General features: G+C 44.0%; 1 protein-coding gene across 4 annotated transcripts in view; it reads right to left on the bottom strand.

Moving 5' to 3' along the window:
* The window catches only part of LOC119917203 (slit homolog 1 protein-like), an 89807-nt gene extending 64516 nt beyond the window's left edge, over positions 1-25291 (bottom strand). For all 4 annotated transcript variants that reach the window (XM_038737369.1, XM_038737371.1, XM_038737370.1 and 1 more), the window contains exons 1-4: positions 24667-25291; positions 13284-13355; positions 10974-11045; positions 9449-9520 (exon numbers count right to left, since the gene is read on the bottom strand). In XM_038737369.1, coding sequence (XP_038593297.1) covers positions 9449-9520; positions 10974-11045; positions 13284-13355; positions 24667-24842 — 392 coding nt within the window. In that variant the 5' untranslated portion in view covers positions 24843-25291. The remainder of the gene's footprint in view (positions 1-9448; positions 9521-10973; positions 11046-13283; positions 13356-24666) is intronic.
* Between the last annotated feature and the right edge of the window lie 215 nt (positions 25292-25506).

Raw genomic sequence — 25506 nt, 5'->3', positions numbered from 1 at the left:
GAAATTCAGCCAGGAGGGAAGAGGAATAGAGAAAAAGATCTCATATAGGGCTCACCATCCAGGCAGCCAGGTGTTAAAGGTACAGATAAGACGAAGGGAGGAAGTAATAGAGTGGGTGGAAAGGGAAGCATTAAGGAAGGCAGAACAAGGTCGATGACAGAGAGGAAGTGAGGTACAGTAAAAGGGGCAGGGGGGATGATTGAGGGAGAACGGTGAAAGCTGAAAGAGGGAGGAGGCTTTCTACTCCTATCTCTGTGCAGTGTTTCATCCACCGTAGGGCCCCAGTGTCCAGCTTTGAAGTGATAATGGGGCTTTGGGCTAATGCTCCACTGCAGGTGCCCATGGCTCCCTCTCTCTCTCTCTCTCTCTCTGTCTCCCAGCACAGCCACATAGATGTGAAGAGATGAGAATCCTTTCAAAGTCTACAGATGAGGCCAATCTTTCTTCTCCCTGCCTCTTTTTCTTTCTTTTGCTTTATCTGCCAACCCCACTTACTCCATCCCCACACTATTTATTGCTTCGCAGGCACTGTCTGTCACTTTCAGGTCCTTCTATTGCCCTCTAACTCATTTTACCCTCCTTCCACTCCTCTGATTCTCCGTCTATTTACTTGATTGAATTGCAGCGCTACACTGGATTCGGGAGGAAGGAATTTTAAACTACCTGAAAAAACACTTTAAAGTTCATGAGGGAAAAAGCAAACTTTCTGAGCTGTATAAATAATAAATCTAATGTAAAATAAGATATATATATAGTAATAAATGATTATAAATTAGGTGTTATATTCCTTTCTTTCCCCACCTTTCATTTCTCTTTCACTGCTCTACGCTCTTTCATCCTTTCTGCTTTCCAACTGTGCCTTGTATCTCTCTGTGACTCCTTCCCGATCAATAGTCTATGCCTCTCTCCTCCTCTTCCTCCCTCTGAGATGTCAGATTGGTGGGACTGCGGGCCCTGCTCTGGTTGCAATGCACAGCAGGTAAACACACTCATAGATATGGCTGCATCTCATTTCTGAATGCTTTCTTTGGGTGTGGCAGCTGTGTGTGCATGTGTGATCACACTTCTAGTTGAAACAGCGGGGAAAGGTAATCGATTCCACCCCCCAGCGATTTCCTGTTATACTGTACAAAGCTAAGAAGGAAAGGCGCCCCCTTCGAAGAACAACATACTGTTTCTCATCAAAAAATATCTCCATGGTGTGCATACACATACACTCTGGGGCTAATGAGATCACTGCATCATGCTGTGATACCAGCAGGAGAGTATTGTGAGAGGGAGCCAGTATTGGAAACAGATAGGCATTTGTACTGGAATTCACTTTTTCCTCTTTGCTATGCTTACCGACCCAGTCCGGCTCAATATTTTTTTTTTACTGGAATGTGGGCAGTCCACTTACCTAAGCAGACAAGTGTCTTTTGTTTACTGGGAAAGTAGTATGGCTGAGGAGAGAGTGCAGAGCAGAGAGGCACAGGATAGAAGGCTCTGGTTGAATTCAACATTTAAACAGCTGAAATAGATGCATGTTTAAACTTTATTTTCCAGGTGGTGTGGCTACTTGTCTTTTTACACTAGTCACACTAAGTATGTTCACATGTAGACATTACTGTGAATAACCAGATATGGGTACAGAGGTCAATATAAGTGAGACTCAGAGAAACAATTGTTTGTTTGAAAGTCAATACAATGTCTGACATGTTGTCTGGTGGACAACAGAAAAGTGCCACAAAGTAAAAAAAGATGCATTTTGTTGTGTTTATTGTACAAATGAATTATTAACAGAAAACCTTAACACATGTTCTGCTTAATGCACTGTTCGATATTGATTGCGAGGTTGTATGTACCTTATATCAGTAGTGGTGAATTATTTACAAAATATATGAAAATCTGGACACAAGTGAATAAATTTTTGGTTCTGTTTGATGTGTGAAGTTTTCTTTTGGCAGATTAGTGCTTAGAAGAAGAGTAATAAAATAAATAATGGACATACACTTAAAGTACTATAATAGGATATCAAAATAAAACAAAACCACTATAGTGATGAAGTGGGGAGGTAGCTATAGATGCTAGGCTTTTACAGCACTTCACATTTTACATTTGCAGTTTGTGATGTAACATTAAAGCTCTTTTTTTACACCACTTCGCATTCAGTTCACTGTGGCGCACACACAAAATCAAATGCCAAACATATCCAGGTCAGTCCATATTACTGTCAAAAGTAATTTGAGAAATTAACACGTGATCATGAATTCCAAATGAAATTCCATCTTTAATATCAAAAGAACACAATACAGCTGAATGATGCTTTCGTAACGGCAATGCATCTAAAGCACGCAGAGATATTTCATACATGGAAGCTTCGTAGCATAACTATAGTACACAACTGCAAATTAGCAGCTCTATCTGACCTGTAGGAAGGAGGTGTTCTTAAGGGCAGAAAGACAAAAGTTGCCTCATGCATTAGTACCTGTTGTCACAAGTATGCTTCTTTCACTATTAGCCTGCACTATCTCCACCTCATTGACCTCGAGGCACACAAGGCGTCAACGTTATACAGTCAAACACTCCAAGTTCAGCAGCTATGTGGCAGCAGCTCTGCAGCCTATGCAGTCTCAAGAACAAAATACCTGGAGGTGTGACCTAAGAATGGAACTGCTCACCACAGACAGAGAGGAGCCCAGAGGTCACACGTGTATACACAAATACGCAGAAATACAGCAGGGAAGAGGAAGGAGTTCAACCAAAGACTCTCTTCCCTGGGGATAAAGGGATGTGTCTAAAGCCTATAATTACATAGACTCACACACACACAAAACTAAAAATCCAAAAATCTCTTTCCATCCATGACACTACACTTTTCTCAAGCAATTGGATCAGATCTGGCTCAGAAAATATGAGGCTCTTTTTGAACCACTTCACCTCCCAGATCTTTCTTTCTGTGTGTGTCTTCCGCTCGCTCAGAAAAGGTAAACAGTCTGAGTCCGAGCCCCGCAGAGCATTGGTTGCTACAGCAGCATATCAGCAGGAGGTGGGCAAAGTATGTGTGCAGTAGCATTTGTGTGATTGCGTGTGTGTGTGTGTGTGTGAGAAGGCATAATTTGCCCTGCAGTTTGTTTGTTTGCTCTCTCTCAGAATCAGAGACAGAGCCTGAGGCCACAGGATAGGGCTGGAACAATCATTTTCTGTACGCGTGTGGGTTTACTGGGCATGTGTGGGTAGATTTGTGCTTCTTCCTGCTTCGGAGGATGTTGGGACGGGTTTCGACCCCCCCCCCCCCCCGGCCCAAGGGAAGAGAGGTTGTGTTTGGGTCTGCTTGGGTTACGTCCAACACTGAGCTCAAGTCCAGACCCTAACAGCTCATAACTAGAGATTACACACTGACACCGTAGTCTTCCTGCTAAGCTCCTCACACACAACTCTTCCACATGATGATCCAGAGCAGATAGTATTGATCGAAACCCCAGATCTGGAACCGAACCGTGACGAGATGGACAGATGCACTGAGTAAGGGAAACACCTATTGAGGGGAGATTGCACTCAATAAAGCCTGTGATGAATGAGCTGGGTTTTTCATTCTGATGGCTGCATTCATATTCCTGCTCAGCTGTACAGAGCCATTATGCACACACACGTCGACTAAGCATGTCTTCATACACACACACAAGCAGGACAACCCAACTAGCATTATATGGGTTGTTATTCCTGGCTGGAATTGTAGCATTCCACAAGCCCCTGCTTGGAGATTCCAAAGAGTGTGTGTGTGTGTGTGTGTGTGTGTGTGTGTGTGTGTGTGTGTGTGTGTGTGTGTGTGAAGACATGAGGGCAGCCTTTTCTCCAGTGTGTGTCAGTTCCAATCTGAACCAGGCAAGCCAGCTGTCACAGGAGGCAAACTGTCGGCACAGAGGAGAGGAGGAGGAGGAGGAGGAGGCCTCCTTCGGCAGCTCCGCTAGTGAAATCCCTGTGTGTGTATACTCATGACGGATCTAGACCACACTGTGATGTCTTATTCATGTCGTATCAATTCATAATGACCAGGCCAGTTCCCAGCGTGAAGACGTACACGCACACGCACACAAACAAGAAAATGCACATGTGTATGATTGGGATGGTCATCGTAGACAAACTTGTTTGTATGTGTGTGTGTGTGTGTGTGTGTGTGTGTGTGTTTGCTTGTACACAAATATTTAGAGCATCCGAACTGGTATGATCCAGTATGTAGAGCAGTGTGTACCAGGCACAGGACACACACACACACACTTGCGCAAAACAGCACTGATGTCCCAGTGCTTTAGTGTGAATATTTAACAAGCCTCAATCCATCTGTTCAATTATTCATGAGGAAGGACACAGAATCGTTAGTAAATATAAATACCGCTGTTTCTCTTCTGCTTTCGCCACATCTTCGCTCCTCTCTTTTTGCACCTCTGACCTTCTCCCTCTTCTTTTGTCTGTGTGTTTTTTTCTTTCTTTCTTTCTCTCACACTCCCCTTGTGCTGCGGTTGTGAATATTTCAGATGGCGGAGTGGTTTTTAAATTACCCCCTTTTCGCTTCCGCTCTCCTCATATGGTTTGGTCTGCATTTCTCTCACACACACGGTCCGACTCGTAAAGAAAACAGCGACAAGCCATAAAAACCACTTTTACCAGCTGACAAGGACAGGGGCAGGAAGAGGGGCAGGGACAAGGAGTTAAGGCCTGCCTGGTATTTTTCGGATTGCCGCCAGGTCAGTTATTTCATACTCCTAGCAAAAAAAAGTCTAGCCCTGCATAGAAAGTTAGAACTTATGGAGTCAGTTCACCCATATTAGGGAAAAAAGTCACTTAACTCTGGTAGTATATGGTTATGCAAGATTGGTTTTATTTATCCAGGTTTTGATCTGTCTTCCAAAAACAGTATCCTTGTTTCTCTGGATAATCCACAGACATAAATGTGAACCCTTTAGTTGTTGTTATATTTTGTCAGTGTTGTGAACACCACAAAATTCAGATGCGCATTGCAAAACTTTGTACTAATTAAAACTATACCATAAGTAAAAAATAATAACTTTGGCTGAAGGACCCTGGAAGCAGCCAGTTTCTCTGATGCATGCAGGTATTTTGCTTTTATTGTGTCTAAAGTTAACCTTACTCACTAAAGTCTTTTCTGTCAGTGTTTGCTTAGTGTCAGACAAACTGCAGTCAAGAAATCAGGATGTCTGCCATCGATGGCACAGAAACCTCCTGATGAAGATGGGTTGCCATGGGGACTGCTGCCAAGAGGGGGCCCAAACGGTCCTCTGAGGGAGAGAGCAAGACCTAGCACGTCAAGGCAGGTCATTCATAAGCAGAGACAAAGAGAAGGAAACGACAAGACCCGCTTGGGCCATTAACAGCCTGCCAGACACACATGCATGCACAGACACACACTCAGCACAGTATTATACACACACTTAAAAACTGCCACGAGGAGAAATAAAAAACACATTCAGATCAGTCTTTCAGCCAGTCATACACAAAAAGGTGAAAGAGTTAATTTGCTTGCTTTGTGGCACAAAAAGTCTTGGAACACCAGAGCAAGATTACAAGCCCATCATTCTGCAGCAAATGAAAAGGGGAAAATACTGTATATCGAGTCGTAACAAAGTCAGAAACAAGCGGCAACACTGTGACAGAGAGACGATTTATAGGTTTAATGATAGTGCACGTTATTTATTCTAGATTTCCTTCCCCCAAACAATTCTTTCTTCTCACACTGAGCTACCGTTCCCTAAGCATCAAGTGATCAACAAACAGAAAACACAGCATCCCTCCAACACAAACACAGAACAGGCAGCTCCGCATCAACACATAGTTGAAGCCGCTCTTTTATCTACAGTCAAAGCCATATAAAGAACGAAATCCCTCATGTATGCCTGCCATCCACACATTAGCACACAAAGATGTAATTATGGTGTTATTCTGCGTGTGTTTCTGTCTAATTAGTGTTATTTACATTTTCCCTCTTTATTCTCTCTCTCTCTCGTGTGTGTGTGTATGTGTGTGTGTGTGTGTGTGTGTGTGTGCATGTGTGTGCACACATGTGAATGTGCGTCACCCAGCCAATATTTCGGCGTGTGTGTTTAGGGTTTGTGTATATCAAGATATCCGTTGTCAAGCATTAACACGAAAATGAAAGATCTTACAGAAGGATGAGACACATCCCTTCTCCGATCCTTTGCCAGGGTTTCCTCGCCTCCCCTGTAGTGCAGGTACAACCACACCCTTCCCTCCTCCCTCATCCTCCTCATACCTCCTGGGGGGGATTACACAAGGGAAAACCTCTGCTAACCGTCCCCTCACCCCACCACGTAATACCGCACGTTAGCCATTAATGAAAGCAACACCCCTTCAAACAAGCCTGTGTTGTTGCCGGCATTGTTTGTAGCAGCAACAAGCAACATGGTAATCAAAAACCGCAAAATACCCCCTTTGCCTCCTCCTCCCCCAATCCCCCATCCTGGGCCCAAACCAGATGCTATTCCCCGGGGCCAGCTATCAGGCTAACTGCTCTGCACTCCTCCAACTCTGCTCACCTATCCCTCTTTTTTCCTCTATCCCGTGGTCCTTCCTTCCTCCTGCTCTCCCACTGCGAAAAGACACTAATTACAGACATGGATGAGTAGATTACAGATCTGAAGTGCAGTGGAAGTGGGATGAGGAGAAGTCAGGGCTGGTGGGCTGGGGGCAACAGGTCGTTAACAGTGATGAATGCAACTCTATTTTCACTGTTATTGTTCACTGATGTTCTGCACAGCGCCTCTCAACACTTCGCCGCCATTCCTATGCCTTCTTGTCGGTGCCATCCATCACAGGCAGCTTTAACTAACTCTAACTATCTCTAATCATCTCTAATCAATTCCAATTATCTCTCTTTTGCCCCTCATGCATCAGTGTCTCTGGTATCTCTCAGGCAAGGGAAGAGACAGAAAACAAGAAGCAGAAATATATGTCCGCTGCCTCAATTTTTTTTTTGTACAGACATACTGTACATTTTATGTTCTTTTTTTCCCTATTAGAAAATTTTTAGTAGCACCCAGAGAAAAATAGCTATTTTTCAAAATCTGTGTTCTAGCAAGAACATTTGCAATAATTCTCCATCTTCCATTTGTAGTGAAAACTCATTACCCCATTGGTTTAATGACTGCATGGGAGTCAAGTGTTTAAGAACTCCCCACAAATAAACAGCCCTCTGCTCATTTAACTGGCAGCCTTTTAGTAACCCGGCTAGCTTTTTCCTCAAAAGTTTAATGAGAGCAACAATCTCATCTGCTAGCCCTCCCTCTTCTACTCTCTACCTCCATCTTTCTGTTTGTCCTCTCAGCGGGATATCTAAGACAAATAGCCACTTTGTTATACAAGCCTTTCCTCAAACCCTCGCTCTGGAATGAGCTAAAAGAGAGAAAATGTGTGTGTGTGTGTGGGGGGGGGGGGGCAATTAATCCTGCGTCCAAGAGAAGAGAAACCACCTGGATTAGTGCTCCACCTGAGGGCAGCGGGCTTTCACATTAACCTCTCTTGTTAGGATCATAAAGGTGTACCCTAACAAGCTCTGGTGAGCACAAGTGCAAAAACATACACAGATGCATACGACTCTCTGTCTGTGTGTGTGATCCTCAGACACACACATACACAAATGCACACATGGAATAGCGGCGAAAGTCGTCCCCTGGGAGCTGAGAACCCTTTAAGTCCATTAAAAGCTGCTGGCGGGAGCAAGACAAGGCTATAACCTAACCGCATCAGACTGGAACCAGAACCCACGGTGTGGCCCAGATACACCGCTCAGGAGTTAAGAAACACATTAAGAAAAGCCTTTGTCTTCTACTGTTGCTCCTGATTCCCAAGCTACTAGTCCTAATTTTTTAACAAGCACTAGAAAACTTTCATAAAATAGCAGCTGTCATCCAAACACAGGCAATGTGAAGATTGCATTATTTTCAATTCCACAGCCCTGGATTGTACATTTGTTTTAACAGCTAAAGATTGTACAGCACTTTCACACCTGAAAAGCTTCAAGGTCCATTACTGTTCTCTTTTATCCAGCCAAGGATAAAGAACAAATGAGTGTATACACAGACACATAGCGAATTGATTAAGCAATGTTAAACAAAGTCTCATTTTCCAGAACGTGGCAGAAAAGCCAGCGCTAGGTTTAAAATAATGAGCATGAAGTTAAGATTGGATGAAACAGGGGAGCTATGTTAGCACAATTCTCTTACTGTTGGCAGAGCCCGCTGCTCCAGATGGACTAATCACACTTCTTCAAGGCCATCCGCTGGTCTGGAAGGCCTCGGTCTGGTCTGTGTCTGTTCCAGCTAGACAGACAACTCAGTGCTGCTCAGTGTTAGCAAGCCACAAGCAGGCAGGCCTTGCCCCAAAGGATAGGGCTTTGCCCTACAGCCCTGCAGGTCGGTTTTGGCATAATGGTAGGTGACGTGAGGAGATAGTTGCGAGGAAGTGACAGATAGATTCAAGATGGTGTTAAACATCAAACGTAAGACAAACAGATGGAGGGCTGAGGCCGGGATCATGGGTTAGTAGTACCAGTATGTGGATTGAAGGGAGGGAAATGATTTTTCCATGTCCCACTGTTTCATTATTCCCAGATGCTCCAGGTAATCTGAACTAGAATAATGGGAGCTGGAATGATCAGCTAGCAACATGAACACTGATTATCCCAAAGAAAGAAAAAAAAACATTGAGTCTTGTTGCAGATGGGAATAAAAGTTTAGCATTACTGTGAGATTGTCTCACTGCATGGGGCGCATGAGTGTAAGGATGTGTGGGTGTGTGACAGTGCGGGATTGGCTTTAATAAGTGGAAACCGAATGAAAACTGTGATGACATATTTCATTCAATACAACGGAGGTATATAAGTCCACTGGCGGAGTGAGCTTTGGGGATTTTTCCTGTGACATAAAACGACCTCATTAACTAACACAGACATCCTTTCTCCCTGAACAGATGTGTCCTTTAGTTCATGTCCCAGTGTCACACCAACTCCCTGTCATCAGTGGATTGTTTTGCAGACGACTAGCACAGAGCAACTGCAGATGACTTGGCATGAAGGCCCAATGATGTGCAAAAAACTCAGATTTCCATTCATCCAGTTACAGACAGTGAGTCCAGTGGAAATCACAGGGTGCGCTTCACACACTTCACCTAATAAGTCATAATGTTAATGAGACCTGATGGCGGTCCTGCAAGTGCAATGAAGCCTAAGAGTCCTTTAATTATGTTTAAACCAAACCAAAGCCAACATTCATCAGACGTCTTGAAACCATGCTGTACAGTATAATGTTGTAGTACATAGGATCTCTGAGCAACATTAGTGGTTTGCATAAAAACGACAAAAGAAGATGCCATGTGCACTGACAGAGACTGAAAAAGTGAGCGTGTGCAATTGAAATAAAAATATGAATGTACTTACAGTCGAGACAGGGCAGGGTTCTTCTGAAACAGCAACTCAGGAAGCTGCTGCAGTTGATTACGGTTCAGCCGCCTGCGGCAGGGAAAACATATGATCAACCAGTGAGTTTGTGTGTGTGTGTGTGTGTTTCTATGCATGTATGCCCTTGTGTAGGCAGTGAATAATTTCTGCTAGCTGCTGTAGAATCAGCTTAGCCACAGGCTATTGTGTTTCAGTGTGCTCTGAATGTCACATAAATATCCAACTGAAAGTTCAGGGGAATTAAACTTCTAGTCAGAGACAGCGCCGTAAATTATCTCTGCACAGTTAAATTACAATGCTGCGCCTAGTAGAATTTAGTGCTCTGCTGACTTTCCCAGAGTAACGGAATAGCAACATTCCCATTTAAACAAGTGAATTACATCCACCAGTTATCTGAACATGAACAGATTTTATCTGGAATGAACTATCAAAACAAGATGCTTTGAAATAAAATTAAGGGAAATGGATGAGCCTATTCAAGCCCAAGGAAACACTGACAGGAATGGTGGTTGGCAACAGACCCCATGTCAAACAACTAACATCCAAGACTGGCAGGCTTTATGCAAATACAACAATTAAGTCAATGAGGAACAGACTGTTGCTAATGTGTTGAAAACCACAACTCTCTTCTCGCTGAATGGTCCATTGGAGGCACATGGGAGTGAATGCAGCGGCTGTGGCTATTCGTTCAGACACATTCAGACAGATGTTGGGACCTGTGCCACTCACTGTATACACTGAGAAGAGTGCTTGGCCAGCTGAGGTTGAGATTTAGAACACAATGGGCATTAATGGTCTGCTGCCACTCCGTTCACACTGAACTATACCTGCTGGTGGGTTAGTGGCTTTTAAACATTAGAGAAATGAGCCACTTAATTTCCACATTGGTCTGGCACATAGATATGTCTACCAATGTTTGGGATCAGTTGAATATGACGGAGGAGGGAAGGCGAGCTGTACATGGCCTCAAGTTTGGTCATGTAAATTGTTAATGTGGGTTTCAGATCAGGGGGAAAGTCTTTTATAAGTTAACCACTATGTGTGCATGACGGCATGTGTCCATAAAGTCATCTGCTGTGCAGGTTTTCCATGTGGGTAGCACTATTGATTTGCTAATGAGCTGGTTGAGGTGTGGTTGACTGTGTTTGTCTATGTGTTTTCCCAGCCGGTTTACAAGCTGTCGAGGAGTCCTGGTGCTATCCAGATGAGCTAGGGTCTGCGGTGGGGGAGGCCTCTTAAGCCCACATATCCCACTGAGGGCATTCCTGTCAAGCAAAGTTAATAAAAAATACTCCCAGCACCATCCGACCACAATGGAACGACAGGGAAGTGCCTCACACTTGATACACCATTTACGGGTGGTTCCTCCTGTTAGTCTCATTACATTCAACTAATACAAGTACTGAATACAGATCAGTGGACGGGTGAAGTTCAAGTTTAGAAAAGACATAAAATGTGTTATTTCTGATCAGCCTATCTACAGACAACCCTGGGTGGTACTCACAGTCTCTCCAGCTCCTTCATGTCATCGAAAGCCCCACGCTCGATCACAGTAATCTGATTCTCCATTAGTTGCCTGTAAGAGGACAGAAAGAGAGCCTTAGAAACTATCTGATACAGTGTGGCTTTGACTTTTTTTATGAGTCTATAGACGGTCACTCAAGCATTAACAAAGTATAGGGGGCTTTGAGGTTTGGGTGGCGAGACTTCTTGCAGTATGTATATTCGAGCTTGGTGCAGTATATTCAACACCTCTCTCGCACATGCACGCACAGACACAGGGCAGTGGTGTGGACTGGGGGCACAGTGTGGAATCTTGGCAAAAGAAGCAGGAATAGCAGCCAGGAAAGTTTCTAAGGTGGCTCAGAAAGTGTGGGTCCCTGCTCTGGTGTGGTCCACTGGGTGTAGCAGCTGGGTGGAGACGAGACGAAAGGTAGGCATGGGGTCAGAAAGTGTGAAAGGGGAAACTGAGGTGGGTTCCATGGTTTTTACAATTGGCACAATCAACGGAAAGTAGGTCGCGTGTGTATGTGTGCCTGTTGGATTGCATAGTTGGACAGTATCGGAGTTGCAGGCAGTACATCAAGGCTATTAGTCAGAAACAAACAAACATGGATGGACAAACATAAAGTACATGCGCACAAGCAGGAACACATCCTTTCCTCACCTACATTGCCAAAGCTAACGCAAAAAAAAGAGGCTTGGATGGTTTTGGAAGTGTTACAATAACACAAGGCCAGGAAGGAGAGAAAAGCCTCCAACAGCTTTAGAAGCAACAAGAGCTTGCCTTCATTACGTATACAACTGTTCTGTGTTGAAGGCGACCTCTCATGTCTCCTGTGAGGCCATGCCACACTGCAACTCAGCAGTCTGGGCTTCCTCCCCATCGAATATAAATGCTAATCACTGTTCGCACTCCATAAACACAGAGAGAGAAGTGCAATTCACCTCCGATCTCTTTCTCATGAATTTAGATGGAAGTGAAAAAAATCGTGATGAGTACTTTTGAATTGAGGAAACTTTTTTTTACAGACACTCTGAGGGCATCTAGCATTCAATTTTTCTGATCACTCCCTTTCTACTTTGTCCCGATAGTTCCTCTATTGCTATGCGTTTCCTCACACACATCCACTGCTGATTTGAACCAGCCAAGCAGCCAGAGCCAGAAGAATGGATGTAAATCAGCTGAGTTGATTTTGGACTGACAGGATAAATGGCAGCTGAAGGTAAAGATAAACCTCTGTTCCTGTTTGGCTCCTTCTGAGGGTTGCCCAGGGGTCAGCAGGATCAGAGGTCAATCCGCTGTTAGTCTTAATGCTGTTGCCTCACAGAGGCCCCCCCACCACCATCATGTTAATCATGCATCATGTATATGGTTGTTTGACATTTCAGAAAGTGAGGTGTGTGTGTGTGTGTGTGTGTGTGTGTGTGTGTGTGTGTGTATTACGTGTAGCACAGTGGTGGCTGTGGGGGAATCAGAGGCTTTACAGCAAAGGAAGTTCTGTCTTTAGTACCCCTGCAAGGACTTGTTTCCTTCTTACTTGCTAGTGACAAGCTGCCGACACGAAGGCATTTAACCTCCTCGTGGGGGTAGAAGGTGGGCATGCATGTGAGGACGAGAGGGGACAAGGGGCAGTGGGAACAAGCGAGCTGAAGCTCAGAAAAGAAGGAGAAGGCAGGGGGATGGGTGAGTAACGATGAGGCTTGAAAATAGTCAGGCTTTGCTGGGTACTCGGAATTATGTGCAGCTCATGTTACATTTAAAACATGTTCAGGTCTACACAGCTTCCCCTCTGGCAGTGTTTTTAACACCCATGGCACTACTCACGAGTGTGTGTGCACACATGCACTCATGTAGACACTTTTACAACTACTTTAATACATGAAGTCACAAGTGCTGTTTAATTTCAACACAGGGGGAGTCAATGACTTCACCTGAATGTGTTAACTGTGTTGAGAGCCTATTTAGGACTGGCGCTTGTGTACACATTACATGTTGATGTGTGGGAACAGAGGGCAAGTGAGTGTATGTGTGTCTAAGGGACAGTAAGTGTTACTAAAACAGACAGAATACAGCAAGAGAGAAGTCCATTACTTCACTGACTGCAGTCACTCAGTAGCTTAATGTACTCTGGAGTAGCACTCTTGACAGAAGCATCTCCACTTCACTGGGTTTATGCTAATTTGAGCGGCAAGTCTACAACTTGTGAGCTGCAAGGTTAGATACAGCTCAGATATGCATGAATAGATTAACTCAGACACTACAGATACAAACATCTCATCATCACACATGAATATGAAGGCAAGTACTTACAGAACTCGGATGTACTTGAGTCCAGCAAAGTCACTCTTGGTGATGCGTGTGAGGTTATTCCCATTCAGCTCCCTGCGAAGACAGACATGCAAACATACATGAATAATTCATCTTTATTCTCCCTCTGAACCTGCTAAGCATGATGACTAAAGGAGCAGACAGTGGCATGGAGGCATCTTTGTCTACTGATACCTGAGTCAAAATCTTATCCAGAGCGTTGCAACACACACAACCACACACTTCAGGCAGACATGGTGCACGCACACACACACACACACACACACACACACACACACACACACACATATATGCTGTCTTTCATTGCTGGTGTTTTTATGAAATGGAAATTGCTTTAGTGATGTGAAATGTAACATATATTGACGGGTGGAATCAGAAAGGTTGTGTTAAAGGGAAGTTCACACTCAATTCCACTGGGAGATATTAAGAAGTCCTATTAAAATGGAAGCCTCATTTGAGCTGGCTGTTTGTCTTTCTATTCCAGCCCTCTCCCACCAACACCCACAACCCCCTCCCCCCCCTCTCTGTCTGTCCTGTCCTTCTACTATTGGTGGGGATTAGCAGGAGCCAGCGGAGGGGATTTGGGTAGGGCCACAAGGCCAGAAAGCTAAGTGTTGGGGATATAATGGGAGCACCTTCCCTGCTGAGAGCTGGCCATCGCTGCAAAATAAGACAGAGCAAAATAATTGAAAAAGAGAGATGCTGAATTTACTGTTGGGTTCTTAAAAGTTAACTATAATCTAATGGCTGACAATAAATTATTTCCAAAGTGTTGTGTATTTGATAACTCGTAATTGTAGCATGCTTTACTTGACTGTGGTACCCTCAGTGGTTTGGTGGATTCAGTTACCTCTGCTGATATAAGAAAGGTTTGTATTGTCTTTTGTTGCAGCAGAAGCAGAAGATTCATATTTCACCCCAGTAGCAGATTGTATTCTCATGACAGAGAGAAAAGAAATAGGCAAAGCATGCAAATGTTTCTCTGTGCTACTGCACTTTCTAAGCATTATGGGTCCACCCTACCCTGACCCCCAAACCCCCACCCCCCCCAGCCCCAAAAGCACAACCCAAAAACACAACCCAAAAAATGGTTCCAAATCTACGCCGAAAGCACTGGTCTCTCTCCCTCAGTCACTCTCTCGTCTAATGACCACACCAGGGACTGTAGCGCTATGCAGTACGAAAGAGACTGGTCATTATAGACAGATGGTGTGTGTGTGCGTGCATGCATGTGTGTGTTCACAGGTGCATCGACAGGCCAAACGACAGGGCCACGGGAAATAAATAATGGACTGGGCTTCATTAGCCGGGGCTCTGATACACACACATGTGGTGCTCATTACAGGTGCTTACGCAGATACGCACACACATACACCCACACACACTCTTCTGGATTCTCAATGTCTTATCTTCAGGGTGGTCACTGCTGATGACACCCAGAGGACAATGAAAAGGAGAACGATAGAAAAGGAGAAAGGAGGGAGAGATGGTTGTGAGTGAGACAGAGGGGTGGCAGGGGGGGGAATATGTGGGAAAATGACTCACACGTAAACAAGTGAAACCACACTTTTCTCCTGCAGCAATGAGGTCTTGCTTTATCCTGTAATAAGAGACATGCCATAGTTTCTGTGTATACTCCAGAGTTGACTAGTCAAAGCCATTATGCAACAAAATCTCAAAGTGTTTTCTTAGTTAAGATCTGTTGACTGAACTAAATTTACTGTTGCCGGAAACGTCTTTAGATGATTAGACTGTAGGACTGAACAATTTGGGGAAATATCTGATTGCGATTTTTCTGCCAGATATTGCAATTCGATTTGCGATTTATTTTTTTTATTTTATTTTTTTTAAGTTTAGCTAAAGTTCAATATTCCCTGCCAGTGTATTATTGACAGAAGCCACGTCAAGCAGCACAGAGCATATGAACCGGGCAGGAAGTTATACACAGAACAGCATAGAGAATCTGGTCGATTTTCAAAATAAAACCTGTGCAGACTTAAAACAGACAAAAAACCCCAACAATTTAACTACGTAGCCAACTTAACCGTAGTAGAAGCACAAAAATCAAGGACAACCGAACAAATCAACAAAATCTGAACAAGTCAGCAAAATCAGGCAGGCAAAATGCTCCATGAGGGAAATGTAGCCTGCAGAGAGTGGAACAAAATGGGCTTACAGGGTGACGTTATCCATAGTTGAAGCACAAGAAAGGACAAATTAGCAACATGTCAACAACGTAGGACAGACTAAGTGCTCCACTGCTGAAACACTTCAGTATGAGTTGATGCCGGACAAAACCGCGGCACAGCAGCTGCCAGCGACTGTTCGCCTGACGCCATTATCCCACGTTTTCCTCTAGCTTCGTTTGTTGTTGTAAAATGTACACGCCTTGTGCCCGCTCTGACTGGTGACTAGGACCATAACAGGAGGCGCTTGGCGTTTGTGAGTGGCGAGCAGGTATGTCACACAAGGACAGCAGAATGAATTTGCAACTGCATGACAGTTTAAAACGGGTCAGATGCGCTGTATAATTACATTGTAATCGCCGTCTCCACAATTAGCTAATCGCGTTCTTTCAAATCGCAATTTCGAATTTAAAACAATTAATCGTTCAGCCCTCTTAGACTGTATTATCCAGCTAAAAGTACCCATCTTTAAAACACATTGGCCATGTACCCGCTCAGCAATGCTGTGACATTTAGGCAACACTCAAATGCCATCAGTAGCCTGATGTTTTAACTAGTCCTGATCCGCACTTTTCATGCCATATTCTGACCTTTTCCATTGGCATTTCGCAACAGAAACCACGTAATATTTTCAAGTCCTTGAAATTTCCCAGCTGATAATCAGGTCCTTGAAAATTGCCCAGGTAATAATGTTCCCACTGTAGCTCATCTGCTACAAGGATTGATGACTTGTGATTGACCTTCTGCAGTTAACTGTTTTACTGAGCATTACATTTATGAAATTCACTGTCCCAAGCATGCATTTTGCATAAAAATGGAAATGTTACTTATAAAGTGCAAACTGGGCTTTATGATAAGAGCACATGGCCCATAAACAGTGCTACTGCTTCTGGTGTTTGACCTATCTGATAATGTCTGCTGACCCAGGGGAGTATTCTGTCTCTGGGGAAACTCGCCAAGTTACTCCTGTCTGTAAGGGTGCTTCGTTGCTCTGGCTGATGGAAAGTTTTGCATGTGCGCACACACACACACACACACACACACACACACACACACACACACACACACACACACACACACACACACACACACACACACACACACACTAGTGGTACAAAAATGGTAAGTGAACTTTGGGACTAAATTCTGCATGGATGAACAAATCTAGGTGAACCCACATCTTAAATACACAGAGGTGAGAGAAAAAGGACTCTAGACATGCATAAAGTCAGCAGCGCTCATCTCTGTGTTGATTCTATGTCTGTATAAGGGCAATATGCCAAAGTAATATATATGGTGTCAATGCCTCAAAGAAAAAATCTGCTGTTTATTAGCTACAATATCAGTCACTGCTATTTTCTTTGTTTTACAATCAAAGGAGGCTAAGCAATGGCTTTTGGCACGGCAGCAAAGGCACGTTCACTCCTTTCATAGACAGATGTTTTATAGTACTGACTTTGTGCGGGTTTTCACATTACTGTACTGCAGTCTTACTTTAGAGGCAGAAAATTATTAGGTATCATTCCTAGTTCCTACAGCGCAGGATTTCCACCTCCAACTGCTTCAGTCAAATCCATTCCATCCTCTGGAAACTTTTAAGGATTCCCAGGGCTGACACACTTCCTGGAGAGCAAGTGGATTTATGACATCACTATCTAATCCCTCTTCATCTTCCATCCCAAACTGATTGATGCCTGGGAGTACTTCCTGGTGCACCTTCCCTCGGGCGGACATGCGGCAGCTATGCTCCACCACTTCACATCTCTATAATTCAAAAGGGGCTTAGAGCACTGCTACAATGCTGAAAAACTCATTATGTTTATTCCTGCCAGCTGCTGGGGTCCCTCGGCTGAGTGGGACCTGGTTCGAATTGAGCAACATTACATGAAATGAAACCCCAAGACTAGAGGGAGGATAAGCAAACACGCTGGTTTGCTATGGGCATGCAGATACAAATATCCACATGAGCTCTGTTTCTTACATGCGTACACAAAGACCATATGAATATTCTGTAACATTGAATGCACACAAGCACGGACTACTGGCATGTACACAAACAGTGCCTGTGGGGAAAGCAATTGTGTTCTGTTGGGAGCTGGCCAGAGGAAAAGAACATAATGATCGCAAGAGAAACTACTGTTGGATGTACAAGTTTCACCAACATTATCGATTTATACAGAAACGCTGCAGAACTTAAATGAATATAGCCGCAGATGGACAGCGCGGGCTAGCAAACAAGTCAAAATGATCACTTACTTGAGGCCGACCACTCTATTTAAAGTCCACAAAACTCAACAGTTTCGTGAAGCTGTTCATTTTTAATTGATCAGCCTAATTGCTACCACACTTTGGACTCAAAGGTTGGGGGAGCATGGGCAATGTTGCATGTACAGGAAACCGTGTCCCAATACTGGGGTTAGACGTGACTCAGAAAGGTGGGTCACTCTGGGTACCAACCTTCAGTTTAACAGTCTTGTGCTTGTAGCCACAGAACCACTGGCAATGCAAAACCTGCTCACTAGCTGTGGCAAAAAGTAAAAAGTAGGACAAGACACAATGTAGCCAGGGGTGCTAGCAGGCTTAACAAAAGCATTTCACAAGTTGAAAATAGCAAACCTTTTATCGAACAGTACACTCCCTTTACGCTCTATTCCCATATTAACACTCACAGCCATGCAGTCCCTCTCATATACTACTGCTTATTTCCTATAAGCAAGGACAATCTGAAACAGCGACATGATAATCCCAAATGTAGACATCAAACTGGACAATGGATAGTCTTGCAATTTTTCAGGTCAAAGTTTATTAAGACTGAACTCTACACCAGGTAAACATGCCAGGATTTTTGACTGGAAGTAAATGCATCTCGCCCCCATCCTCTTTAAAATTAGACTTAAATGACTTATTAAGGAGCTTATTTTTTGCTGTGCAGTCATTCTGCAGCGCCGCTGTGAGCGCCACAGGACCATTTGTCCTGAACAGCTTTGGCCTGGCAGGGAAGACAGAAGCCAGCTGATTGAGTATCAGAGGCACGATGCTCTCCAAACTCCTCACTGTTGAAACAATCTGATGATCAGAGGCCTGAGGTCCTGTACAGCCCAAGCGTGAATGCTCATTAACCACAATCACACACTGATAATGCCATTTGACCAGACCAGCAAGCACTCTCCCTAATGAATGAACTGAACAGGTTGAGAAGCTGCGGAACAGTGAAGCATTCCTCCTCCTCCAGACTCCGCAACATATGGACGTGACAGCCGTGAAACACGTAGGAGAGAAAGCGGGGTGGGGGGAAATAGAGTCACTGAGAGACAGAAAGAAGACAGAGCTGCTCTGACAGTGCTGTTAGCTGCCTAAAAGCGATGGTGTGGAGCAGTGTGGTGGAGTGTTGCGAGTAGCTGGGGAGCTGTGAAGAGCTGACGGGCTGTCTGGGAAACGTCAGTGGAGAGATGAGGCCTGGTAGACTATGAGGAAAAAGCGACCTACATACTAGGTTGTCCGACTGGCAGTACCATCCAGGCTCACAGCAACCTCCTACTCAAAGATAGAGAGACTGAGAAAGGGAAAGAAAGAGGGAGAAATAGAGAGAGAAAGCCGACCACCATGACCAAAATAACACACTCTTAAACCCAACTGGAACACTTCTATCCGCACTAAGAGGTCAGATTTCTGCTCAGCTCGAACAAAACATTCCCTCCCATTGAAATGTGGCTTTCAGACAAGCAGTTAAGGCCCTCAACTGTACATTTTTGTGTGTGTGTGCGTCAGCGAGCACGTCTAAGTGTGCATGTGTGTGCATAGACGTCTGAGAGTTTTTTTCCCAGCTCCTGGGCTCCTCAAGGGCTATTTACAGTTTTCATTCTGCTCAGTCAGGCCTCAAGAGCAAGAAGACTGTTAGGAAAGGTAAACATCACTCAGATCCTACATGTGCATTGCACACAAACACACTCACGCTTATCAGAGCCTTGACCTACACAGGGTCTCCTGCATCTTGTATAGCCTCTCTCATTTTAAAAATAGCTACAGGTTGTCTTTTTCTGTTTTTACCTGGCCTTCACACTATAACTACAACCTTGACAAGGAGACTGAGATTTTCTTCATGTAGCAGATGCTGCTGTAAGCAAAAACCAGACAGATAGCAAGACAGACTGGGAGATGGGAAAAAAGTAGCCAGTGAAAAGACAAAGGGGGTAAAGTAGAACACTGCCTCTTCCTGATCAAACATGACATTTTCTCTGGCCAAAGTGAATCAATCAAACATCTGTTCCTACGTGTGTTACTGCCACAGGCTAGAAAAAGAACACACACGGGGCTGCAGTACAAGCAGAGACTGAAGGGTCTTTCATGGTTTGTACTGTAACTGTAGTTTGCTCAGAGACAGACGCTGAGGTTGTGTTGTGGGTTTGAGTCCCGCATAAAGGCTTTTAGGCTGTGTGAGTGTGTACTTTGACTGTAACGTGTATCATGTGGACAAAACATCTGCTCTGCCACATCTATTATGTTCCAGTTATTCCACGCAAAAGACTGAGAAGACGTTTGTCTGACAGATGTGCGCTTACGACTGGTAATTCAATGGATGCTGCATGTGTGCTTAAATCTGTCTGTCTGATCCCCAAGAATACACAGTTGTTCTATGTGGGGCTCACTCCCATTGAGCACACTGATATCTGCATTCCTCCAGCTCTTTACAAGGATTAGCTCATCTGCCAGCAGATGACCCCACTGTAAAAGCCGGAAAAATAAGCCAATTAAGGGATTCACTGGGTTCAGCTGCTAAAATGTAAGAATTTAGACTGTTGAACAGATAAATCTTTGATTTGAAAACCTTGGACCCTTTCTGGACTTTTATGGATAAAATTATTACTAGTATACTTGAGAAAATTATTGAAAGATTAATCTATATACTTAGAATTAGGAATGACTCCAGCAGAGTACTTTAACACACTCCAATGTTGCACTAAACACAGCACTGATATGATAAATGTGCAGACTGATGCAGATCTCAAGGATCCCTCACATCTGGATTGCTGCCCATTATACCTCCTCAAACTTGTATCACATCAAAAGCATCTTGACTAGCATGAAATGTGAATTATCTACTATGCCAGGACAGTGTTCACTGATGTGCATTTTAACACACACACACACAGGGTTAAAAGGAAAGATGGACTTCTGAGAGATGCAAGGTGATCTAGATGGGTTCTCCAAATTTGATTTTCATGGTCTGCTGAGATATAGCCAACTCTTAGATAGTGCAAAGCAATCATGCATGTACACTGGCATGCACACGCGAGCGCGCGCACACACACACACACACACACACACACACACCACATCTACAAGCATGTTACACAGGTCCAAGTAAAAAGTGCGTTTGAAGGCATTAATTGACACATGCACATTCCAGTGGGGGGTGGGTTCAATGGGATGTGTGTGTGTCTTATGAGCGCAATCAAAAACTTGTAAAGTAGCCACGCTCATCGGGAGAGCAGGTCAGTTGGTCTCGGGGTGAGTTTCGATACCTAGCAGCTGGCTTTCACGCTCAGCAGTCTGTCATCACTCTGCTTAGACAAGCAACACGCATATATGTACAATTTAAGGTGACTAAATGCTTAGACCAACTGATAAATACTAACAGCCCACAGTGCTAAAGTAGGGACTACTTTGGAGTAAAATAACTATATTACCACATATTTGTCTGGCAGAGGACTCCCAAGACAGATTACAAAAACTGAACTCCAAAGACAGCTATAGCTATGGCGTCAACCTCAGTATTCAGTATTAAGAGAAAATACCACAGCTGTGTAGTGCAGGCAATAAACTGAACTGACTGAGTCCCAGGCCTGTAATTTCACAATCCTCCAGTAAGCATAAACATTCTCTGAATGATCTTCATTCCAGGCATTATCACTCCTCACAGGATTACCGACTATGAGGATGGATATATTTGACTGTAAAAAAGGACCTAAATGAAATTCAGCCTGCCTCGGGGCTAGACCTATTTTGCCCTTTATAATAAATAACATAATCTCATTTATTCTTTAATTGGTTTTGTCGAGTTACACGTCTCTTCCCTTTATTAGGGATTACCACCTCCGATAGTGTGCCTTGAAGGATCTTCTCATCCTGCTCTCAACCCCCACACCTCCACCCTTCATCCTGCTCCTTTGTCTTTTCCCATCCAGCTTTTTCCACTTTAGTCACATAGCCAGAGTTGGCAGGTAGTGGGCAGACTGTGTTCAGGCTTGTCAGGGTAAATTATGGATCAGGTGGCCGGTGGGCTGTCAGTTGTACCAGCTATGTACCGGTGCCAAAAACTCGGCAAGCATTCCCTGGCACATGCACACACCTCCAAATGCATAAACATGGTTATCGAAGCAATGAAGCCCCTCATATTCAACCACCACCAAACCTCATGTGTTTTCATCTAACATTACTTATTCACTGCACGCATGCATATACACATATGGGGGCACATGTGCAAGTTTATGAACAAACACAAGTCAACATCAGATTTATACAGGCATGCAGGAAAACAGACACACAAACACACCCACATACACACATATGGTGTGCAGTCTCCACCTTCCCTATTCGGGAGGAGCTCCAACATGCCCCCAAACCTCAGCACAGGGTATTTTCTGGCACAGAAAATACATCATCAATAAACTGGATTTTTGCAATTAGACATTAACACAAAGCTCCTCCCCTTCTGCAAATAAACTCATTCACAGATGAGACACACACTTAATCTAAGCAGCAGGGCAGTTGGAGAGATAAAGCAGAGACAGGCGATTGTTGCAGGTTTGGATAATAATACCAACTGAAAGCTTAACTAAGAACCTTTACCATCTGTGTAGAGTCACTTTGATCAGCCTCACAGATTTTCTTTCATTGCAGTCAGATATCAATGTGATTACCATGTGCTATTTTGAGAAAGCAGATGAATATAGACAAGGCCTGGAGACAAGGGAGAAAAGAGGCAAGGAAAAAGATGGAGAGAGAATGGATGCAGAGGGGGAGGGAGCGGCCGGTGGCCCGTTAGAGGCAAGGTGTGATTTTAATACGTGGAGCTCACAGTCTCATTATAGCCTTCAGTCTGAAGAGCACAGGGGTCAGACCTGATCCAAAACCACACTGACAAGTGCAAATGGGATTCTGCTGTCTGTCTCAATGCCCTTAATATATATACACACACACACACACATCACCCTGTATACAAAACCAACCCCCTCATTCTCTAACACACACACAATCTCCCAAAAGCATCACCCTGCACAGACACACATATATGCATACACACAGATCTCCATAAACATACAGCAGAGCAGACTGGCGAAGTGAAGTGCAACCTTTTGTACTTTTTTAGCTTTTATCTATTCCCAACACTAATAATACGCCTCCTCCTTCCATTAATGTGAGGCAAGTACATTTTGCAGCATTACACATTTGAAATCTTTGTAATTTAAACACATTTCTACAAAACAAAAGCTTCTCTTAACATTTTATCATAAAGACAAGGGCCAGTTGCCAGTCGAGACAAATACTATAAAAACTTAACTAACTCACAACTCATCTCTGACCTCACTAGCAGGTGCACAATTTCACACACATAAACACACATTTTGAAAATTCATACACATAAATCTAGCTGTGCTCATGGGACCCTCGCAGGGTGGGCTGCGCTGACTTGCACAGTCACCTTGATGAATCACCTTATGTAATGGCCTGCAGGCGAGGTAGTCTCTTTTGTTAAGTAGTACCTCTCCGTGGAGACTAGCTATCTTCTACATGACCTACACACAGAGCTAATACATGCACTACACGCACACACAGGCAATGACCCAGGAATAAATTACACATGACCTTTATACACATTATGTTTAAAATGCAGCGTCCTGAGTGTGCTAGACATGCTTGAAAACATCCAGAGATGTTACAATTATAAAAATCCCCCGCTGTACATGACCTATGAATGCACAAACAAATTTTAACACAAAAATGCTCGAGTGGAGGGGCAGGGTTTAGTTCCAGTGTGAATGGCCATTCATGTAAAAGGAAACCACAAAATGACCATGTTTCCTCTTTGCTTCAGTGTTGAGCTAGCATGTGCACATAAGCAACCCGGAAACATGCGGACCGCCAGGCAAAAAAAAAAAAAGGTGTTCTTAGAAATTAAATATGAAAAACATAAAATATGCAGCTAGCTCCCACAATGCCAACGCTGCCTCTGACACAGACTTTCTCTCCTCCGTTCCCACCGCATGTTTTATTCAGGATTGATATTCTAAAAGTTGAAATAGAACAATCTATTTCCCCTTGCACTCCTCACTTCTGATTTACTGATGAATATTTCAGGGGAATGTCAGAAAAGACAGAGAAACTCCACTCTGCAAGTCGACGTCTGCCTCACCTCTCCCTCCCTCGCCCATCATCACTCTGTTTTACAAGACAGCTACGTGATCCTCGTGCAAGACTCACTTAAGTAGCAGATTTGCTTAATTTTCTACATGATTTAACAATTTGTGGAGTGAGTGTTCAGGGGCATGAAAAGGGGGCGAAAGGGGAGTCTTTGGCCCGGGAGTGGGGAAAAGTGAAGGGGGGGGACGGGGGGGGACGCACAGTGCTGCACAGACAGGACACATGATATGAGTTGGGTGAAACATATTTCCAAATATAACAGAATCTAAGTTAACCACAAACAAACAGCAAACCTGGTTGTGTCTAACAACAATTTAAGATTTAAACTTTATCTTTACTTTTTAATCTCTAAATGTACGTCACATTAAAAAGTGGGGCAAACATTTTAATATATCCATCTGCTTTCAGGATTTAGAAAAAAAAAAAATATATGTATAGTTAATACATGCATAAACAAAGCAGATAAGTAAATTATGGACACGTGAAAGATACACATCTGCTCCTGCTCTGTCTAGTCCCTCATGCCTATTTATACCTGACTGGAATGCCAGTGACTGACTGACTGACTGACTGACAAAAACACACACACACAGCTTTACAGGCAGAGCTATTGTTCTCTTTGAGTCCTAGCAAAGTCATGTGCACCACTTATATATTCAGGCATTAAAACAGAACAGAAGGCAAACGGTGAGAAAAGACAGGGGGAGAATGTCAGGGAGTTTCTCTGTCACACACAAACACACAGCGAGAGTACTCACAGTCTTTCAGTGTTGCGGGGGATATTCCTTGGCATGGTCCTGAGACCCAGTCCGTGGCAGTCTACTGTGGTGCCACTGCAGGTACACAGGGCTGGGCAGGCACTGACATTGCCCATGAGCAGGGCAGAGAGCATCACCACCCACATCCAGAGTGGCTGCCCGGCCAGCCTGCCCATGCCTGCCCCAAAGCTGCTACCTCTAACGGGGCATATTCACCACCACTGCAGTCAGCTCTTCTTCAACAAACTCCTACTTCTCTCTGTCTTCCTTTGCCTCTCTGCAAAAACAAAGTGTCCTGCTACAGCACAAAAGTCCTCTAGAATAATTATATATTTGTGATGAATATAAGTAAAAAACAAAACTATAAGAAATGCTAATATTGTCCTCTTGACTGTGAAGCAATGCAAATCCTTTTTGTTCTTCTAGATTTCTTTTGATGTAGGTATGTTATCCACCACAGTTTGCTGATGTAAAAAAAGAAGCTATTTTCTTTCTCTTATTTTCTCCTTGCAAACTCTTCTCCTCTCTTGTCTTTGTGGAGTTGCAGTGCTCTGGTCTGCACACGTCTGCGTCTCTGTCCTCCTCTTACTCAGTCCCGCTCTGCTCTGCTCGCCTGAAGAGAGAGGGAATAAGGAAAGAGCAGAAAGAAAAAAGCCAGTCTCTCTCTCTCTCTCTCTCTCTTACATACACACACACCAGTCATCCATCACAAGGATCTACAAATAGCAGAGCCCCCGACTCCACCCCTACCCCTCCTCCCCTCCCCCACTCCTCTCCCTCCTCACACAACACCCCCCCAGAACCCTGCCTGAACTCACTGTCATTCTTGAGATCCCTCTT

The sequence above is a fragment of the Micropterus salmoides genome, unplaced genomic scaffold (genome assembly GCF_014851395.1).
Source record: "Micropterus salmoides isolate LMB-PRFRI ecotype aquatic unplaced genomic scaffold, ASM1485139v1 Ms_hic_scaffold_22, whole genome shotgun sequence".
NCBI classification, from domain to species: Eukaryota; Metazoa; Chordata; class Actinopteri; order Centrarchiformes; family Centrarchidae; genus Micropterus; species Micropterus salmoides.
The sequence above is the reverse complement of the archived record's forward strand: the minus strand, read 5'-3'. Positions and strand labels throughout refer to the sequence as shown.